The sequence below is a fragment of the Lathyrus oleraceus genome, chromosome 1 (genome assembly GCF_024323335.1).
Source record: "Lathyrus oleraceus cultivar Zhongwan6 chromosome 1, CAAS_Psat_ZW6_1.0, whole genome shotgun sequence".
Lineage (NCBI taxonomy): Eukaryota > Viridiplantae > Streptophyta > Magnoliopsida > Fabales > Fabaceae > Lathyrus > Lathyrus oleraceus.
The window spans coordinates 402,694,587-402,714,753 of record NC_066579.1 but is presented as its reverse complement, the minus strand read 5'-3'; the positions used below and the strand labels follow the sequence as shown (position 1 = coordinate 402,714,753).

Sequence of the window (20,167 nt, the reverse complement as noted above, 5' to 3'; positions counted from 1 at the left end):
TGGAAAAAAATGGCAATGTATACACGGTAAAAACAATTATTCTGTTGTTGTTAGTGGATCAACCAGTCATTTGATGAGGCATTTAAAACAAACATGTCATGTTTACAAGAAGCTAGTAGCACAACAAAAAAATTAAACTTTCAACCAGCAAAAAGCAAGATTGATGAGAAGCTTTCTGGACCACTACTAATGAATTCAGGAGGTAAATATGACCATGAAAGATAACGAGAAGCCACCGCACATTGGATTATGATGGATGAACATGCATCTAGTATTATTGAGGAAGAAGGTTTTCATTTTATGATGAAGTATTCTAATATTTCATATGAGAAAATTAGTCGGAAGACATTGAAGAATGATTGTATTGCTGTTTATGAAGCTGAAAGAAAAAAGTTGAAGTCTACTTTAAGGACAGTAAATAAGATTTGTTTGACCACTGATTTATGAAAGTCACAAAGTCAGAAGATAGAATACATGGTGCTAACTAGCCATTTCATTGATGCTGACTGGGTTTTGCAGAAACGCATTCTTAGTTTTGTTCATGTTCCTCCTCCTCGGCGTGGTGTTGATATTGTTGATGCTATCTTCAAATGTCTTAAAGATTGGGGTATTGAAAATAAAATATTTAGTGTGTCAGTGGATAATGCACATTACAACGATAGATGTTTGAAAGAGTTAAAAATTCTGATTTTAAGGCACCGGAAATTAGTGTTAGATGGAAAGTTATTTCATGTGCGTTGTTGTGCGCATATACTAAATTTGCTTGTTCAAGATGGTATTGGGAAAATAGCAAAAATAGTTGAAGACGTGCGTGAAAGTGTGAAGTTCATCAATCAGTTTGAAGCAAGGTTGCAAACATTCTCACAAATAGTTCAACAACTAAAGCTTGGTGGTAAAAAATTAATTCTTGATTGCCCTACTCGTTGGAACTCCACCTATCAAATGTTGTCAGTTGCAATGCAGTTCAAAGAAGTCTTCCCTCGTTTTCAAGATCGAGAACCAAGCTATACAACTCTTCCAGATGATGATGATTGGGAAAAGGTTGAAAAAGTTTCCAAGTTGCTAGAGGTATTTAATGTTGTTACAAATATTATTTTAGGTAGTGAATATCCAACTGCTAACTTATATCTTGCTGAGGTATTTCGAATCAAACTAGTTTTAGATCAAGCTATCCAAGATGAATCTGATTTTATGAAAGAAATGGCAAAAGCGATGAAGGGAAAATTTGACAAATATTGGAGTCAATGTAATCTTGTTATGTCGCTTGCTTCTGTTTTGGACCCTAGGATCAAAATGATGGGTGTTAACATGTGTTTTCCCTTAATTTATCCGGAAGTTGAAGCTAGAAAAAATATAGAAAATGTGCGTATCACGCTTGATGATATGTACAAAGAGTATGCTGATATACTTAGTGAGCATAGTGAAGAAGGATCTAGTAGAAGTGGTGTTGATCAAAATGAGCTTATTTTGGAGTCACAAAAATCCTCAGGGTGGTCATTGTTAATGAATTATGTCGAAGAACAACAAGCAATTCCTGCTGTAAAATCTGAAATTGAAGAGTATTTGAATGAGCCAACTTACAAACCTAAAGATAACGGCCATATGTAATTTTGTGCCTTGGAATGGTGGAAATTGAATTGTGGAAAATATAGAGTGTTGTCCCATATGGCAGCAGATGTTCTTGCCATTCCAATATCTACTGTGGCTTCGGAGTCAACTTTTAGCGCCGGAGGGAGAGTTATCGATTCATTTCGAGCTTCTTTAAGTTCATCTACTGTCGAAGCTTTAATTTGTGGTGGTGATTGGCTTCGAATATTGCATGGAATTAGGAACAAACCTAAGGTAATATGCTCTCTTTTGATTATTAAGTATAATATAAACTTTTAAAAATAGCATTGATAATTTTTAAAACTAAATTCTTCTTTTTATTAATAGGTGGAGCAAGTGCAAACAGAAATTACATTACTCCCTTGATGATAAATAGAGAGCTATCAATGCAGGTGAGTGAGATTGTTGTATAATTAACTGTGTATTTAGTCTTTATTACTTGTTAGTTGTTAGCATCTCATACAATTAATAGGGTGTTTAAACTATACCAGTGTTGTAACATAAATCTAGAAATTTCATGAATTTAAAAAGAATTAATCATTTAAAGTACTGCTATTTGTTATATATGAGGAACTAGTATTGTGTTAATTGTGATATATTTAAAAGGTAGCTGCAATGTATATTAATTTGTGAGCTTTAATATGGTGTTCAAACCATACCAATGTTGTAACATAAATCTAGAAATTTCATGAATTTAAAAAGAATTGATTTAAGGTACTGCTATTTGTGATATATGAAATACTGATATTTGTGATATATTTTAAAGGTACTGCTATTTGTGATATATTTAAAATGAATTTATTTATAGAAGTAATTGATTTAGCATAGCATACCATGATCATGTTGTGTTGGTATTCTGATATATGAATTTAATTGGCTTAAAAATTATCCTCTTCCATCTTGCAGGTTATCCTTTCCTTACTAGCTATGACAGTAAATCAGTTGACAGTTGGTGTAATGAAGATTGAAGTTGAATAATCATTTTGTGATGGGAATGTATCAATTTCTAATAGTTTTTGTTGTACTATTTTATTATATTTGTAATAGTTTTTGAGACAAACTTAAACTCAAAAAGAATAGTTTTTGAATTAGACTTTTAAATTTATCTCTTGAAAGCTTTATTTTGTTTTAATATTTTCCCTTTAAAAAGAATAATTTAAAATGTCAAATATAATAAAAAAATTTAAACTTTGAAAAATGACTTTTTAGTCCGTGAAGTAAACAAACTGAACCTAACGAGTTGAACCGAGTTGTTCAAGAACTTAAAACGAGTCGAGTTCGAGCTTAAAAAAAAGTTCGTGTCGAACTCGAGTCGAGTTTCGAGTTAAACCAATTCTTATCGAGTCGAGTCGAGCTGACGACGGGTTCGACTCGACTCGACTCATTTCCAGCCCTAAGTGAGACAAATCATTTTAAAATAATTCATATTTAGTATTAGTATTAGTTTTGTTAACCTTAATCTAGTTAGTGTAAGTTAGCACTTTTGTCTACGTGGTATTATTATTGTGTATATATAAACAATGTAGCTATCAACTGTTATGAGTGTGGTGTAGTGTATTGAGTGTGTGTATTGTACACAGTGGATGTGCGTAATCATTTGTTGTAACCGTTTTGTAAGAGTGGTGGAAGTTTGTTATTCTTTTTCTTCTCTCTTCTTCCATTTTCATCTTCTTCATCTTTTGCACTAACAATTGGTATCTAGAGCTCCAGTTCAGATCCACAGGAAAACACGAGTGAATGGTGAGGCGTTGTGTGATTGATTTCATTTCTTGAATTCGTGTTGAATTTTTGATCGAAATCGTAACAGAATCATATTTCTTGATTTTGTGGAATTGGAAAACACTAGTGTTTGGTGAGATCTGGGTGATTTGCACAAGGTTGAAGATGAACAAAAACAGTAATCTGAGTACTAAGTTACTGTATACGTGCGTTTTCGACGCCATGAGATTTGGTGTACGAAATGTTTTTTTTCGACAAATGATGACATGGGACGAAACGATTTGATTAATGAGCATGGTTCGACACTTCGACAAAATGGAGGTTTCGTCGTTTCGACAAAGATCTTTGTAGCTAGAAAAGTACTTTAACAAGACATGGAAGACATTGCAGTATCTTGATAATTCGACAAAAAAAATCCTAAAGGAAGACGTCGTTTCGACTTAAAGTGTAAATTTGAATTTAAAAAGTTGTAACGTTTGACAGAAGACGCGTGGAAGCATCTGGCGAAAAGATGAAAGCCGTTCGTCACAGTTTTAGGATTTAACCGTTAGTGACAGTTATGTTATTTGTATATAAATAGGGTAGTTGTTATCAGAAAAGGGTGTGAAGAATTACTTATACAAAATTCCTGAAAATACTCAAAGTACCCGTGTGAGAGAAAAGAGTCATATTTGGAACATGTATGTGTAAACAAACACCAATTCCTTCAAAGTTTATTTTATAAAGTTTAAAGTTCTTTACAAATCTCTTTTATGTTTTCCAGTCATTTATCTTTCTGTACTTTCTACTTTTCGACACTTTACATTTCATCAGTTATTTTCCGCCATTTACTTTATCTTGTTAAATTTACATCAACTTAACGCTTTAGTCAACATATTTCGACGTAAAACACTTAGAGAACAGAAATGAAAGATATGAAAGTGAGTCTAGACATCTTCAAGACCATCTAGATCTGCACATGTCCTAGGATTTGTGTGGTTGATCCTGCAAGTAACCCAATTCTACAAGTTTTGGTAAACCAGAGGTTGTTCGCCAAAATTCACAGCGAACAGTTACCATTGTTCGATGGCAAGAACTGGAATCAATGGATGATTCAGATGCATGTGTTGTTTGGCAGCCAAGATGTTATTGATCTTATCAACGACAGTTACGTTCTGGTTGCACTTCCAGAAAATGCAACTGATGCATAGAGGAATGCTCAACATTATTTGAGGAAGAAGGATCCGAAGGCGTTATTCTATATTCATCAGTGTGTGGATGTGAATGTATCTGAGAAAATTGTTGATTCGACGATGACGAAGGTTGCGTGAGACACAGTGGTACGATGCTACGAAGGTAATGCATCAGTGAAAAAGGTAAAACTTCAGTCTCTACGTAAGCAGTATGAGAATCTCAACATGAAGAACAATGAGAAGGTAACTGACTATATCTCCAGAGTGATTTTGATCACATATGAGATAAAGTCGTATGGAGAAACTCTCTCTGATGAAAGGATCATTGAGAAGGTACTTAGATCTCTCACTCCTCGGTTTGATTATAGCAATTGAACATTCTAGGGATCTTAGCACCATGAGAATTGAAGAGCTACAAAGCAGTATAGAGGAACAAGAGTTGCGTCTGACTGAAAGAAACTCTGAAATTGAGGTAGAACACAAGCTCTAAAAACAGGTTCTGGTAAGAAATATCATAAGCAGTCTTGGTCAGAAGCCAAAAAGAGATCTGATGGTGTTTAGAAGTCAGAAACCTTAACTTCTGAAAGGTAGAAGAATGCTCAGAAGGGGAAGGAGAAGTATGACAAAAAGAAAGTTAAGTACTACTGTTGTAAGAAGTTTGGCCACTTCACTCCTGGTTGTTGGTAAAATAAGGAAAGGAAGTCAGAAAAAGAAAATGTAGCCAGAGGAGATTCTGATGATGTATTGATGGCTTATGAATCTGATGATGCGTATTTGGCATGCTAGTGGTATATGAACATTGGTTGCTCAAATCATCTTACTATAAATAAGAAATGGCTGGTTGATTTTGACTCTAGAAATAGGACAAAGATCAGATGTGTTGATGATAAATACCTCAATGCTGAATGTATTGGAAATGTCACAGTAGTTCTGAATAATAGTAAAACAACGTTGATTCAGAATGTGTGTTATGTTCTTGGCATGAAAAGCAATCAAATGAGTGTAGGTCAGTTCATGAGAAAGGATTTTCAATTATCATGAAGGACAATCTTTTGAAGTTGTATGATTGTAATCATAAGCTAATTATGATGTCAGAACAGGGAAGGAATAGAACATTCAAAGTGAATGTTAAAATTACAGACTCTGAATGCCTTAGTGCAACAAGTATTGTGAAGGAAAGTGTGATGTGGCACAAAATATTTGGTCATTTGAACTTCAGAAGCTTAGGGCATCTGAATTAAAAGAAGGTGGTACATGGAATTCCTGTAATTAAGAAGTCAGAGAAGTCATGCAATATGTGCATGAGATGGAAGCATTCAAGACTGCCATTTGCATCTGAAATGGCTCTAAGAGGAAAACATGCTCTAGGTGTGGTGCATTACGATGTGTGTGGACCATTTCCAATACCTTTATTTAGAGGGGATAAATACTTTGTGTCATTTGTTGACGAGTTCACAAGGATAACGTGGGTATCCCTTATAAAGTTCAAACACGAGGTGTTTGTTGAATTTAAGAAATTCAGAATCAAGACTGAGAATCAAAGTCGTTAGAAGCTTAAAGTTCTTAGAACTGATGGTGGAAGTGAGTATAACTCTACAAAATTCAGAAATTTTTGCGAGAAGAATGGAATTGAGCATGATGTAACTGATCCATACACTCCATAACACAATGGTCTTGATGAAAGAAGAAGCTGAACTTTGCTTGATATGACAAGAATCATGCTGAAGGAGAAGAAGCTACCTCACACTTTGTAGGGAAAAGTTGTTTCCACTGCAACCTATATGCTCAACGGGTATCCAACCAAGAAGCTGAAGGAAATTGTTCCTTTAGATAAATGGACTGGAGATAAGCAAAGTGTGATCCATCTAAAGGTGTTTGGTTATGTTTGTTATAACCATGTTCTAGATGCTAAGAGAAGGAAGTTGGATGATAGAAGCATAGTTATGTTACTTGTAGGGCACCAAAGTACACGAGCTTATAAGCTTTACTGTCCTATCACTAACAAGGTTGAATTTAGTAGAGATGTCATTGTGAAGGAATCAGAAACGTGGATTTGAGTAAATCTCAATCCAACTCTGGTGAGTTAACTTCTGAAAATTGTTCAGAATCTAAAGGTTCTGAAGATGAGTCAGAATCAGAAGATGATTTTGAAGTTGAATCTGACTCTGAAGACGAGTTTGACTCTGAAGGTGAATCTGATTCTAATCCATATTTTGATGGTGATTCAGACTCTGGTAGAGATTCAGACTCTAGGAATATTCCAGAATCTGAAGGTGGTTATGCCTATGAAGGTGGTACTTATGGGGTTCCAGCATCTGATACTGTTCCAACGTTCGAAGAAGATTCTAAACAAGTTCAGAGGCCACAAAAAATCAGATACATCATTCCAAGAAGGTTTGTAGAGTTTGACATGTTGCAAGATACTTAAATATAATTTGAGGAAAAAGTCATTTAGTGTGACATGTTAGTAGACTCTGAACTAGTGAGTACTGAAAAAACGCTCAAGAAGAAAGTGTGGTTGAAGGCCATGAAAGAATAACTTGAGGCTATAGAAAGAAATAAGACTTAGAAGTTAACTGAGCTTCCAAAGGTCAAGAATGCCATCAGCGTCATATGGGTTTCCAAGGTGAAGCTAAAGCCAGATAAATCAATTGGAAAACACAGAGCAAGGTTAGTGGCAAAAGATTTTCTACAGAAACCTTGGTTAGATTACTTTTAAGTATTTGCTCCTGTAGCGAGACATGGGACAATCAGACTGGTGATTGCGATAGCTGCTAACAGGAATTAGCCTTTGATGCATCTGGATGTGAAATATGCATTTCTGAACTGTCCATTGTAAGAAGAGGTATATGTGTCACAACCTCCTGGACTTATGAAAAATAATCAGGAAATAATGGTGTACATGTTACAATAAACGTTGTATAGACTGAAATAAGCTGATAGATCTTGGAATCTAAAAATTGATTCATTTTTAAAGCTTCAAGGATTCAGAAAGTGTGAGATGGAGTATGGTGTCTATGTTCAACATACTTCTGAAGGCAATATGATTCTAGTATGTCTCCATGTTGATGACATATTGCTAATAGAAAGTTATGAACATGAGATATCTAAATTCAAGAAGGTGTTGATGAATGAATTTGAGATAAGTGATATAGGAAATATGATATATTTTCTAGGGATGGAGATTTTGTACTCTGAGAAGGCTATCATTTTGTATCAACTGAAGTATGAACTTGAACTTCTGAAGAGATTTGAGTTGTTGAATTGTAAGACTGCCGCCATACCTTCAGAAACAAATCACAAATTGGATTTTGATCCTGATAGTGATGATGTAGATGCTACAACTTTCAAGTAGTTGGTTGGATCTCTGAGGTATTTGTATTATACCATACCTGGTATTTGTTATGCAGTTGGAATGGTTAGTAAGTTCATGAGTAAACCGAAGTGGTCTCATTGGCAAACCGTTGTCAGGATTTTGAGGTATATTAAGGGGACTCTGAAGTATGAAGTTTTGTTCCCTTCTAATGAAAAGGCTAATTCAGAGTTGATGTGTTACTCATACTCTGATCGGTGTGGAGACAGAGTTGATATAAGAAGTACTTATGAATATTTTTTAAAATATCTGGGAGGTCATATTTCTTGGTGTTCCAAGAAGCAACCAATTGTTGTTTTGTCAATTTGTGAAGCTGAATACATTGCAGGTGTTGTGGATGCATGTCAAACTGTTTGACTTTTGAATTTATTATAGGATCTGAAAATCAAGGTAAACAAGCCTCTGAAGTTGATGATTGATAACAAGTTTGCAATCAATCTTGCAAAGAACCCAGTGTTGCATGGAAAAAGCAAGCATATCGAGACTAAGTATCATTTTCTTAGAAATCAGGTTCAAAATGGAGTGCTAGAAATTATGCACTATAGTATTCAAAAGTACCTGACAGGTATTCTGACAAAAACAATCAATATTGATTAACTTTTCCACTTGAGAGATGGAATTGGTGTTGTTAGTTTTGATTAGCTGAATATGAATTAAAGAATAATGTTAGAAATAATTCATATTCAATAGTAGTAATACTAATTTGATATTATGATGGATTTGCTCTCATTATAGTCATTTGATATGAGATTTAATTTGGTAAAAATAGACTAGGAGAGTCGTCATAATTTTATAAAAGTTAAAAAGAAAGATTGTTTTTGCAAAATATTTATTGTGGTTTTATTAAATTTATTGTGATACTGAATATATATTAAATGTAAGTAACAAAAACAAAAGCTCTCCTTTCCGCTTATTTGTCCACTTCATTCTTTTAAATGATCAACTGCTCCTCTTGTTCTTATTATAATACGAGTATGTTTTTATTTTATTTTAAATATATTTATTAATTATATGAATTTTTTTATTATAATAAAGACCGTTGAGCAAGTATTTGACAACTTAATTTATTCCACTATCAATTTGTATGTGATTGTTGAATTAAAATCGAGTGGTTCAAATTTTAATCCTTATTAAAATAAAATAAAAATATACATACTTTTGTAAATATTTTGACATCAATTTGATTATCATCCCTGTCATAATTGCGTGAATGCTATAAATTAACTATCGATAATTGGTTGTTAATAAGTGCCATTGACTTTGACACCATTTCAGAGGGTTCTTTTTCTATCTATGGCTTGAGGCGAGGCATGCAAAAACAAAAGTGACAATCTCACTTAGAATAAATACCCTCACATCACAAAGAGTAAAAGATGGCATATAGTAACTTTCAATACATGAAGATTCTTTTTGGTTTATCGCCGAGAACATCATAACATCCTTACAGAAAAAAGATATACTTGCCCGTTAAGAATTTAGGCAAAATAAAGGTGTTTGGATGAAGAATTTTAACAAAAAAATAATTTTTTTTAGGGAATTTAATATGATTAAAGCAAAAGTTACTATTTAGATAAAAAAAAATATAAAAATTGTTAAAATAAAGTAAATTTTAAAAAAATTTAAATAATTTTTTGATCTTTATAAATTAGCGAGTTTTTTATTATGATTTTGTAATTTATTTATTTTTGTCTGAGTCTTTATATCTATTTTTTGTATTGGTTTTAGTTCTTAAAATTAACATCCGTAGAATTTCTACGGATTTTCCTTCAAAAATTTTTTGCAAATTTTACTTTCAGAAACTAAAACTAACACAAAAGTGAGATATTGGAACACAAAAATGAGATATAGAGGCTCAAATAAAAAAAATAAATTATAAAATCAAAATATAAAAAATGGTTCAAAAAACTATTTAAACCTTTAAGAAATTTCAAAAGACATCAAAAAAATAGAGAATGTGATGTTAAATTATTTATTTTTATTTTTATTTTTATTTTTTAAGATGGTCCTCATATTTTAAGAAAATTTCAAATTCATTTTTTAGAATTTTCAAAAAAATATAAATAAGTCCTTAAGAATTTAAAATTTACAAATTAATTTTTTCAAATTTTCAAAATTACAAATTGATAATTTTTATTAAAAAATTCAATTACTTTATTCAAAGACACTCTAAAGATGTTAAGTCATTGATGAAATTTATTTAATAAATTTTTGGAGATAAATTAAAAGGATAAAATACACTTATTCATTTTTTTTATATGAAAAATACACTTAATCTTGTTGCCTAAGGTCTCTCCCAGCCGAGAATAAACCATAAATATTTCCTATTGAATACTCCATTTCATATTGCAGTTTTAAACCTTTAGTAATTTTTTTTTCTATGAACCATTACTATCTAGTCTAGTTATTATACAACAAAAGGTATATGATGAATATTTTGAACAAAACTTAAAGTAAATAAAAATATTATTTAAAACTATTCTTTTTAACGTCCTAAAATTTATTATGAAGTTTTCATAAAACCAAATATAAAATATTAGACAAACACCCACAGCTTCAGAATGGGAAACAAATATTTTTCAGCCTGAAGTTTTACATAAACCAATTGACAAGCACACTGGTAATTTGACAATTACACATGAAAGTAATATGATTATGAACATGCAAGCAAAATTACGTTTTCTATCTCTCTCACTTTTCTATGGGAAAAATGCATTCAATGTTTGTTTCAATAATTTGACAGATGTTAACATAAATAGGCAGATTTATTTGTTTATGAGCCAAAAGCAGAAGAGAAAAATTACATAAGTTACTTCATATGCTAACAACATTCCTCCAGAAGCTATTATTGATCAAGAGAAATCCATTCGAGTTCTAAATCTATTTCGCCAGATTCAACATTCTGGAGTTTGAGTGTCATCATTTGTTTAACTGTGCCATCGGTAATTAGGACTGCACTATCCTCAATAAGTGCATTGTCGTCAGATTTCAACCATTTTCCGATCTGCATATCTCCAAACATTCCAGCATCTCCAAATGCCATGGCAGATGTTATTAGTGACTGAAGATCAATGTCGGCTTCCCCCATTATATCATCGGCCGAAAATGTGTCATGATCATATACTTTCTGCAACGTAGCCAATTGATAAGATTAAATAACATGTTCACTAACCTGAAATATACTATCTTCTTTTATCCTTATTGCATTGCCTCGTCTCTTACTTCACTTCCACTAAATAATTTTAGATTGTATAGCTAAAAGACGAGTTGCACAAACACATATACAGTTCAATCAAACTCATTAAACATGAAATTAACTTAAAGAGAACAACAATTCTACCACAGCTGTAGTAAGGCTATGTTCGATGCAGTATGTATTATATTTATCATTTGTTACTACATCAAGAAGACAGCAGTAGATAACCAACTTAAATTTTTACTTAATACTGAACAGTGAATGCCATTAAATTCTTATTTGATCCGAGATAAACAGGTCACTGGCTGAAAATAAAATTGGCATGGCAATGAAGAATAACAAGAGAAAGACGCTATTCTCAAGTTCTATCCCTTACAGAAGGAGCTAATCAGATTGTTCAGGACCAAGATAACAAGGAAGGTAGGTGAGGAAGTTATACTGTTTGTATAACTTTGTTCATTCTTGCCATAAATTCATACTTTTGTTCTGCTTTAAACCTATTGCAAATTATAACTAATTAGGAAATGTAATTAGAAGGCAACTATATTTTATTTCCAATGGTGAGAAAGGCTGTAACTGTGTAACAGAAGGTAACTTTGAACTGGATTAGGTTGCTTACACTAAATGGATCTGGTTTTAAAAGGTGTCAGATGTTGAGAAATGAGGATGGAGGAACTAATTTTTCTGCAATCACGGTGTCCATTATAATATGATACAAACAGAATTTAGTGTCTATCACTCACAACATAAAATTCAATCATACCAATTTCAGCTGTCCATAATCCTCCGGAACAGACAGCATATGTTCCTCATTCCAGACTGGATTCAAATTACTCTTCACTACACTTGTCTGTATAGTCTGTACGCCATAGCACCAAATCAAATTTCAGAAAGAAAACTGTCACCGCTCATGATTTTCAACTATGAATAAAAGATAAGAAAACAGCAGTTCCTCAATAAAATATATGAGAAGAACAACCAACCTGTGTGCCGAGGTTCAAAACAACATATGGGTCACTTGACTTTATGTCCCGGATGGCTAAATCTGTGCCTTTAATCACTTTCACCTTTAACATTCCAATAAATTCTACCATACCTTCCTGTTGTCACCACCAATATCAATCACCATCCAAGGAAATCACTAACAAGAATAGCTACATTGACAATGCAACATGCTTCATGTCATCTATATTAAATTGTTTTTCATAATAAAACTTGTAGGCTTTCATCAGGTACAACAATGATTCAACCAAGTGAAAATCTAGTTCACAAAAATATGCGTACTAAGTTTGGTCTCCCTCATTCATAAAAGCAGTAAGATAGACAAAAGACTTAATGCAAAATCGAAGTTACCATTCTCTGTGAGCCAGCACTTCTAAAACTATCCATGAAACTACTTTTGGAAGAACTTGATAGGCTGCTTTTTCCAGACACAATGCGCAAACTAGGCTTCAAAAATTCTTGCATATCATATTTTGACCTGCAGCCAAAATAGCCACGATTAAAATGAAAGTAGTTAACTAAAGGATTCACATGACTAGTCAAAAGAACAGAAGAATGTCAAGAAAATAAATGATTCAGCCCCAGAAAGCGGGTGATGGAAAGGAAAAACAATATTCAGCATTGCCTACTTCATGGTGATCAGAGATATAGGATTTATAAAAGGAACTAAATGATGCAGCCTGCAGATGATTCACTGCGTATCTGAAAGTATGTCTAACCGTATAAACTTTGAGCGCTGCTCGTGACTGGCATCTGGTCCGGGTTTTGTATATCCTTCAGGAAAATAAGCCTCGTAAATTGAATTAGCTGAAGCATTTCCCCCAACTTCTATCATTGCATCTACTTCATCATCTGACCATTCATCCAATGTCACAGACAAAACCTGAAAGTAAAAGTAATGCTGTCAAACGAAAAATCATATTCAAATTTGCACAATCTTAACTTGATAGACACGGCCTACTGCAAACAAAAATAGGTTACATATACTGTTCAATATCGTGTTTGTGTAAGAGGAAAAACAAGGTCATAGCATAAGATCCTATTTAACACACACACACACACCTAATAGACCTCTAAAATAATAAAAGGAATGGTGTGTGGGTGACTGCAATAGGTAGAACGACCATAAACCTAGGTCATTATGCTAATATGCAAATATTAGCTTGCCTTTGCAAGCTAAACTTTAAGGACAGAACTGCACTCTGAATGAAAAAATGAACAGTCTAGGCTAGTTATGCTTCAGAAAAACAACCTTAGGAAACAAAATGAGAACTGAACTGAAACTGAGCGAAAGAGTGACACCTCATATAGAAAAGAGAGAAGACCTAAAATGAGTTTATAAAGAGTGACACCCCCGTTAGAAACCCAATAATTGGATTTTAAGGAAATAAGAGAGAAACTCTCTTCATGGGTTTCTCCTTCACAATAGAGAATATTTTATTCACAACTACAATATTTAAAGACGCTCTTTACCCTTTGTGTTCTCTAATTTATACACTCTCTATAACAACCTCAACTAACTAACTTCTCTAACAACTCATGACTACTTTCTTTAACTACTACAATTTCTCTTTATTCTATAATCCTAACAATATATCCCTCCTCAAAACAACCTTGTCCTCAAGGTTGAAATATATTCAGTTTCTTCATGTTTAATAGCTATAGATAAATTCCTCCAAGATCCCATTGTTGAAAGTTGGATGAACCTGCTGCAACCAAAGGAACTCCATCTGCTAGAGCCTCAATTTTTCTCTGTTCCCTTTGAATTGGTGGATAAAATTGTGACCCAAAAACTGCAATATATGCTCTGTTGTGACAGTTCGTGCAGTGCCTCAATTTCTTTGGAGAAGGTCGTGCCTCCAACTCGTTGGACATACTATGGAGCATATTTACCTCCTAACCCATCAACCTTAAGATATGGCACTCCCTTTGACACTTTTCTTGAACACAGAGGTTGCACCCTTTCTTGTTTTATCATTTCGCCAATATTTTGTTTGTAGGTTTCGTATCTCTCTATTGCAGCTCCCTCTTCCTGACAGCCACTATTTCGCCCTCCAAATCTTCTGATCAGACCTGTAGAAGGATTCTCAGGTTGGATCTGAATTTTCTTAATGCCAAGAACAAAACCACAATATGTCCAAGCATTCAAGCTCATGAACGTCCATTGCACTTTATCAAATCCATGAATTTCTTTCACTTCGAAAATCTTTTCAGCCCTTGCAATCCATCCAAAAGGCACTCCTCGAAAATCCAGCACGTCGGACTAATTGTTAGTACCCAAGAATTAGATTCCAAGGAAACAACAATTTTATAAAGAAATGGGATAGAATATGAGAGAATCTCTCCTCAAGGGTTTCTTTCTCCTTCACATTAGAGAATACTTTATTTGCAATTACAAATATTCAAAGATGCTCTCAACCCTTTGTGTTCTCTTATTTACACACATACTCTATAACAACCTAAACTAACTAACCAACTTCTATAACAACTCATAACTACTTTAATTACTATAATTCCCCTTTATTCTATAATCCTAGTAACCCTCGCCTTGCAAACCAATTTTGTAAGGATGAGTAAGCCCAATATGAAAACCTTATATGGAATCAGAGGTTATCGATTTGGGCCGTCTACCATTTAGAACCGCCACCAAATCCAACAATGTTGGGCATGAGGGAGTGTGTTGGAAAAAATCCAAGTCCCGCACAGAAAAGAGAGTAGGCCTGCAATGAGTTAATAAAGTGCGGCACCCCTCATCTTATAAGCTGGTTTTATAAGAATGAATCAGCTCCAATATAAAAACCAAATATTTTTTATATTGAATTTGAATTCAATGACCTTGGTTAAGATAGTTTGCTTCATTTTAGACATGGAGTGTTAAAACCACCATAAATACATTTAAAATTATAAATAGAACCAAAATGAGGAATAATACTTAGTGAGAACTGAGAATTTAACTTAGACATTATTTTTTCATAGCTAATGCCAAACTAATGAAATGTCATGCATCTAATACATGTAACTGCAATTTCATGTACTTAAAGACGTCTTGTGAATGTCAAATTGAAAGACAAACGTGTTTTGCAAGTCATGAAGTTTATTGATTTTTTTACTCTTCCTCCATATCATGTCAGATGCATTTCTTACACAAGTTCTGGAAAATTAATAATCCATACAAATGAGTTGTCAACTTTTTAAATTTGTTGAAGACAACAACGGATAAGATCATTTTTCAAACTTCAAACATTTCACATCAAAAAGAATAAAAATTCCTGACTAAAGTGAACTAAGGAAACGATGCTTCAACAGCAATGAGAAAACGAGTAAATAGTTTTCGTTTTTATTATGGTACATATTAATGGTTTACCTTTGATATATGAGTACCAAGGCTTCTGTGCACACCACAACATTTTAAGCATATAAACACCCCAATGTTGGCAGACCTGAAAATCACCTTCAAAAATAAATTCACAGTAGCAATATTCATGTCACATTCTTTATTTTATTTTTACATTAAGCTATCTTCCTAGTTTAAGGGCATATTCATTCAAGTTCATCCGAAAAAAGGATGAAACTGCCCACCTATTAAAATAAAGCACAAAAATCATGAGTGCAGGAACAAAAAACCTACGCCCATTTAGGATCTGGAGAATTACAATCAGCACAAATACGATTATCCTTCTGAAGCAATAAATCTTTCAATCTTCTTCTACCTGTAAAAGGCCTGCCAATCATTCAACTTCTCAAGAAAAACAAATGAAAATTGCTCTGAAAAAGCCCCTGGTCTGTTTTATTAATTTCATTAGCTTACCAAATAATCTTACCTCATGTCTTCCTCATCAAGGACCAAACACATCCACTTAGAGAGTGGGTTAATAGTAAAATGTCACTAATTGTACTTATGCAGTCATAATATTAAATATTCAGAATGACAAACACCTCATTAATATACATATAAATCACTTTGTAATCACCTTTTTAAAAAATAACTACACAATGGTATCATTGGACGCCAATCTAAAACTAATATAAACTATTTTACATTGACAGTGCATGCATGTTCCATTTTCTATTAAGTATGATAAAATACCTGACGCGGGCCTTCCAAGATCCATTAGGTGATTATTAGCTGACATGCTACAAGGCCACAATCATCCAGTTTGCAACCCCTTTAACTAACAGTCAAACAACAAACAACAGCTTAGAAATGAAAAAAATACAAATATTTATTTTCAGCTTTTCACAACAAAATGATTCCAACAAACCAAAACGTAGAAGGAAACCTCTAATTGCAAAACATATCCACTACATTACTAATTATTACAAAGCATGAACACAATCAGAAATGAATAATCATAAATGATTACATATTAATCAGAAATGTACACAATCGGAATTGACAATTGACGCGATCAGAACCTAAATTGTGAAGGAAGATGGTTTTAGGATATGGATCGAAAAGAAGAAAAAGAAAACGGCATGGTAAGTTAGAATTGATGATGAATGATATGGTAAAATTGGTTGAAAATGGGAATCTGTGTGAGTGTGGAATTGAGATCAGAATGAGAAAGTGGCGAAGTTACGTTACCAGTGAAAAGGAAGAAGATGAAGGAATCGGAATGGCAGAATTAGCGAGAGAGACAGGATTGCGACGAGGGCGGGTGGTGGTGATGATTTTGATGATAACCCACTTTTTGATTTATTATTACATTCGTTTTTTTTTTTCAAACTATATCATTAAATGTTTAGTACGATTTTTTTCCCCATTTTTAGATAGAACCAATAAATCTGTTCAACTACACAGAATTTTTTATAATGTCAAAACAAAAATAACTATCCTCTCTCCTAAATTATAAATCGATTTTTTAAAATATTTTTTTTTATATTACAAGTCAACTTAAAATTTCAACAAAAATGTATATATTTATTTCCTAACTATACTATTTATTGTTTATTATCCTCTTCTATTTTAGTTTTTTTTTTTAGCTATACTATGTATATTTAATTTCTAACCATACTTTATAATTTTTTTATATAAAGTTAATAACATTTTTTAATTTTTTAATCAATATAAAAATATCAAAACTTGTATTTTAATTTTTATATTAAATTAAAATATGAGAACCAAAACATTAATTAAAGTTAAATAAAAACCTTTTTTTTAAATAGAAAAAAAAAGGGTTATGTTTATCGATTTTTTTAAAAAAAATAATTCACTTTTTAAAGGAAATTTCCAAAATACCCTAATTTCAAAAAAAATCTCAAACTACCCCATTTTTAGGAGGAGGCGCCAATTCAATTGGCGACTCCTCTTAAATACTTGAATGGAGGCGTCAATTGGATTGGCTAAGGCAAGTTGATAGGAGGCGCCAATTGGATTGGCACCTCAGTGTAAAATGCATTTTTTTTTTGTAAATGGTATACGTGATAGATAAATTTGAAATAGGACCAATTAATATTAATAAAAAATTTCGTTTACACAAAAAGCCTAATGGTGATGACCGGGATCACCTAACCGACCTTCGGTCCCACATCCTCTGGCTACCTTAACCCGTGGCCCTAACCCACGTTGATGATTCAGTATCGGTGTTTGAGCATCTGAGGGGCCAGGAGCGTCACTACCAACTACAGGAGAAGGCCTGTTGAGGTAGTCAGACAAGTCGGCATAGTCTTCAGTATGCATCGATGGTGTACCGCCGCAGCTGAGCTCATGACCCATGCCAGAGAAGTTGGGTTGTGCTTGACTATTTGATGGGCGACCTGGACGGTTGAAAGGAGACATGGGTGTGAACTATGCGTCGAGGAAAGGTTGGAAAGGTTGTTGGGGTGTTTGGTAGAGATATGGTTGTTGGATGTTTTGGTTTTGTGAGATTTGGGCTTCTTGGCTATGGTAGGAGGAGGGGCGGTTGGTGTTGAATGATCGTTGGGTGTTCTGGCTAAGGTGACTTTGGTAGGGTGATGGGGTGGGTGTGAAGCGATGTTCGGTCTCAGGTTGATGGTTAATTTGTTAGTGGTGGTATGAGGTATGCTCTTGATATTGGGGTTGGGTGTATGGCATGTTTTGGTTGTATGTTTGTGTGTTGGTTGAACGGAATGTTTGACGGACAGGGGGTTGTGTGTATCCAGTCTGACACTGTTGTTGGGGGTTTGATGTTGACGTGTCAGGTGTGTAAGTCATCTGGAGTGGGTCGTACAAGTACATATCCTCGGCGATGAACTGAAAACCAATCGATCTGTACCAAGCCATATAAGTACGGCTTGGTTTTTCTTCAGTTGGCATGACTGCGTCATTTAAGACATGGTCATGGCGATGCTTCCATTTGCGACACTCCGATCTTGCGAAGCTTTGCCATGGATTGAAGTTCCATTGGTCGTTAACTTTGCGCATATGCCATTCTCCTAGGCTAGCTGGGGGATCTGGGACGTTTTGGGGCATACCGGACTGCAGCTTCACACGATCACTGTTGGGCATATCGGTGTGCATGCAGTCCATACGACCACGTCTTCAGTGTTGACCTCATGGTCATGATCCAAATTAAGGTATGTACGCCAAATGAACTGAAATGTGAAAGAAGATAGGATTATAATATAGGTAGAAAAAGTTAACAAAATATAACGAAATAATTAAGTTATTATCCTTACGTCTGTCGGTCGAAGGTGATCCAATAGATTGCGATACTGAGTAATACAGTGTCTTGGACATCTGTTGTAACTCATACCACGTGCAGACCATCTACACCAAAAATTCAAAAAATATTAGTTAGAGATAATAATCTTTAAAGAAGTAAGTAAAGATAAAGCAATTTAAACAACTTACTTTTGTGCATACGGAAATGTGAAAAGGTTGTTGTTGATGGGCGTTGGGGACGGTAGTCTTGACCAACCCCATACTTGTAGCAAAACAGCACATCCAGAAAATGTAGATGTGTCTTTGTGTGAGTTTTTGCACAAGGAGCTATAGAGATAGACTAGACAAGCAGATCCCTAACTGTAACTTCATATTCTATCTACATGTCTAAGTAAAGGTAAATACATAATATGCATGCTAGAACCACTACCTTCGGGAAATAAAAACGAGTCAATTAACAGCATAATGTAACACCTAGTTTTTATTATTCGAGCATCTTTGGTAGAATGCTCATCTAAGTATAAACTATTATAGTACGACTTAAGGCGTGAAAGTAGTATACCTTGACCTCTTGCATTATCATCTAACAAAATCAGTCTCCAAGAGATCCGTGCAAATTGAATTTGCATAGTTGGTTTTACCATTAACAGTCTTACCTACAATGGGTAGTCCCAAAAGCATGTAGACGTCTTTTAACGTCACGGTACACTCGTCGGTTGGGAACCAAAATGTGTGTGTCTCTGATCTTCATCTTTCACATAAAGCTAGAATGAATTTGTTATCTACGGACCAAGACAAAATCTTGCTTATATGACCAAAACCGGTGAGTTCAACATAAGGTTGAATCATCGGGTCCATATGGACATATTCGTGGACCCGAGTCTGGAACCTTGATACATCCTATAAAAGAAAGAACAAAAAACTTGACTAAGTTGGTATGTTAAAATAAAAGGGGATTGGTGAAGATGAAAGAAGAAAAGCTAACAAAAGAAAAAACTTACATATGTTGTGATGTTTGCAACCGTTCCTCTATGTGATTCGCCCATTGTGAGGATAGACATTTTGTCGGGTGGTTGGTACAGATGAAACTATAAGAAGTTGTTGCAGATAAGATTGTAGAAGAAGTATTGTAGAAGAAGTAGTGAGAGTGATGGTGTGGAAGAAGTGTTGATGGAGTGGATGTATTTATAGGCAAATGAATGGGAGCATGAAAAGTTGTGCTTGCATGGTGTCTCCAATTGAATTGGAGACCATGTACAACCTTTAAGAGGTGTCTCCATTCAAATTGGCGCCTCCATAGGGACATGCATGCAAGACCTAGGTCTGATTGCTTGGTTTCGAGGTCTGCATGCATGATTTGACAAGGTGTCGCCAAATGGATTGGCGCCCATGTGCAAGGAATGAATGGGGGTGCCAATTCATTTGGAGTGTGTGTCTGCATGTATGACACGTGGTTGTCCTCTCTCTTGCATGCT

At 34.1% G+C, this 20,167-nt stretch overlaps 2 protein-coding genes across 2 annotated transcripts; one reads left to right on the top strand and one right to left on the bottom strand.

Annotated features, from left to right (window-relative positions):
- The first annotated feature begins 252 nt into the window (after positions 1–252).
- LOC127111285 (zinc finger BED domain-containing protein RICESLEEPER 2) lies at positions 253–1,608 on the top strand. The gene is made up of 2 exons (XM_051046181.1): positions 253–414; positions 520–1,608. The coding sequence occupies exons 1-2, from the start codon at positions 253–255 to the stop codon at positions 1,606–1,608; spliced, it is 1,251 nt and encodes a 416-aa protein (XP_050902138.1).
- Positions 1,609–10,542: 8,934 nt separating this feature from the next.
- Positions 10,543–16,853, bottom strand: LOC127075398 (probable ADP-ribosylation factor GTPase-activating protein AGD13). Its single transcript, XM_051016875.1, has 9 exons — positions 16,653–16,853; positions 16,155–16,239; positions 15,696–15,777; positions 15,432–15,507; positions 12,787–12,950; positions 12,419–12,545; positions 12,049–12,165; positions 11,829–11,924; positions 10,543–10,996 (listed from the first exon to the last, which is right to left on the bottom strand). The coding sequence occupies exons 2-9, from the start codon at positions 16,198–16,200 to the stop codon at positions 10,715–10,717; spliced, it is 990 nt and encodes a 329-aa protein (XP_050872832.1). The 5' UTR covers positions 16,201–16,239; positions 16,653–16,853; the 3' UTR covers positions 10,543–10,714.
- Positions 16,854–20,167: the final 3,314 nt, after the last annotated feature.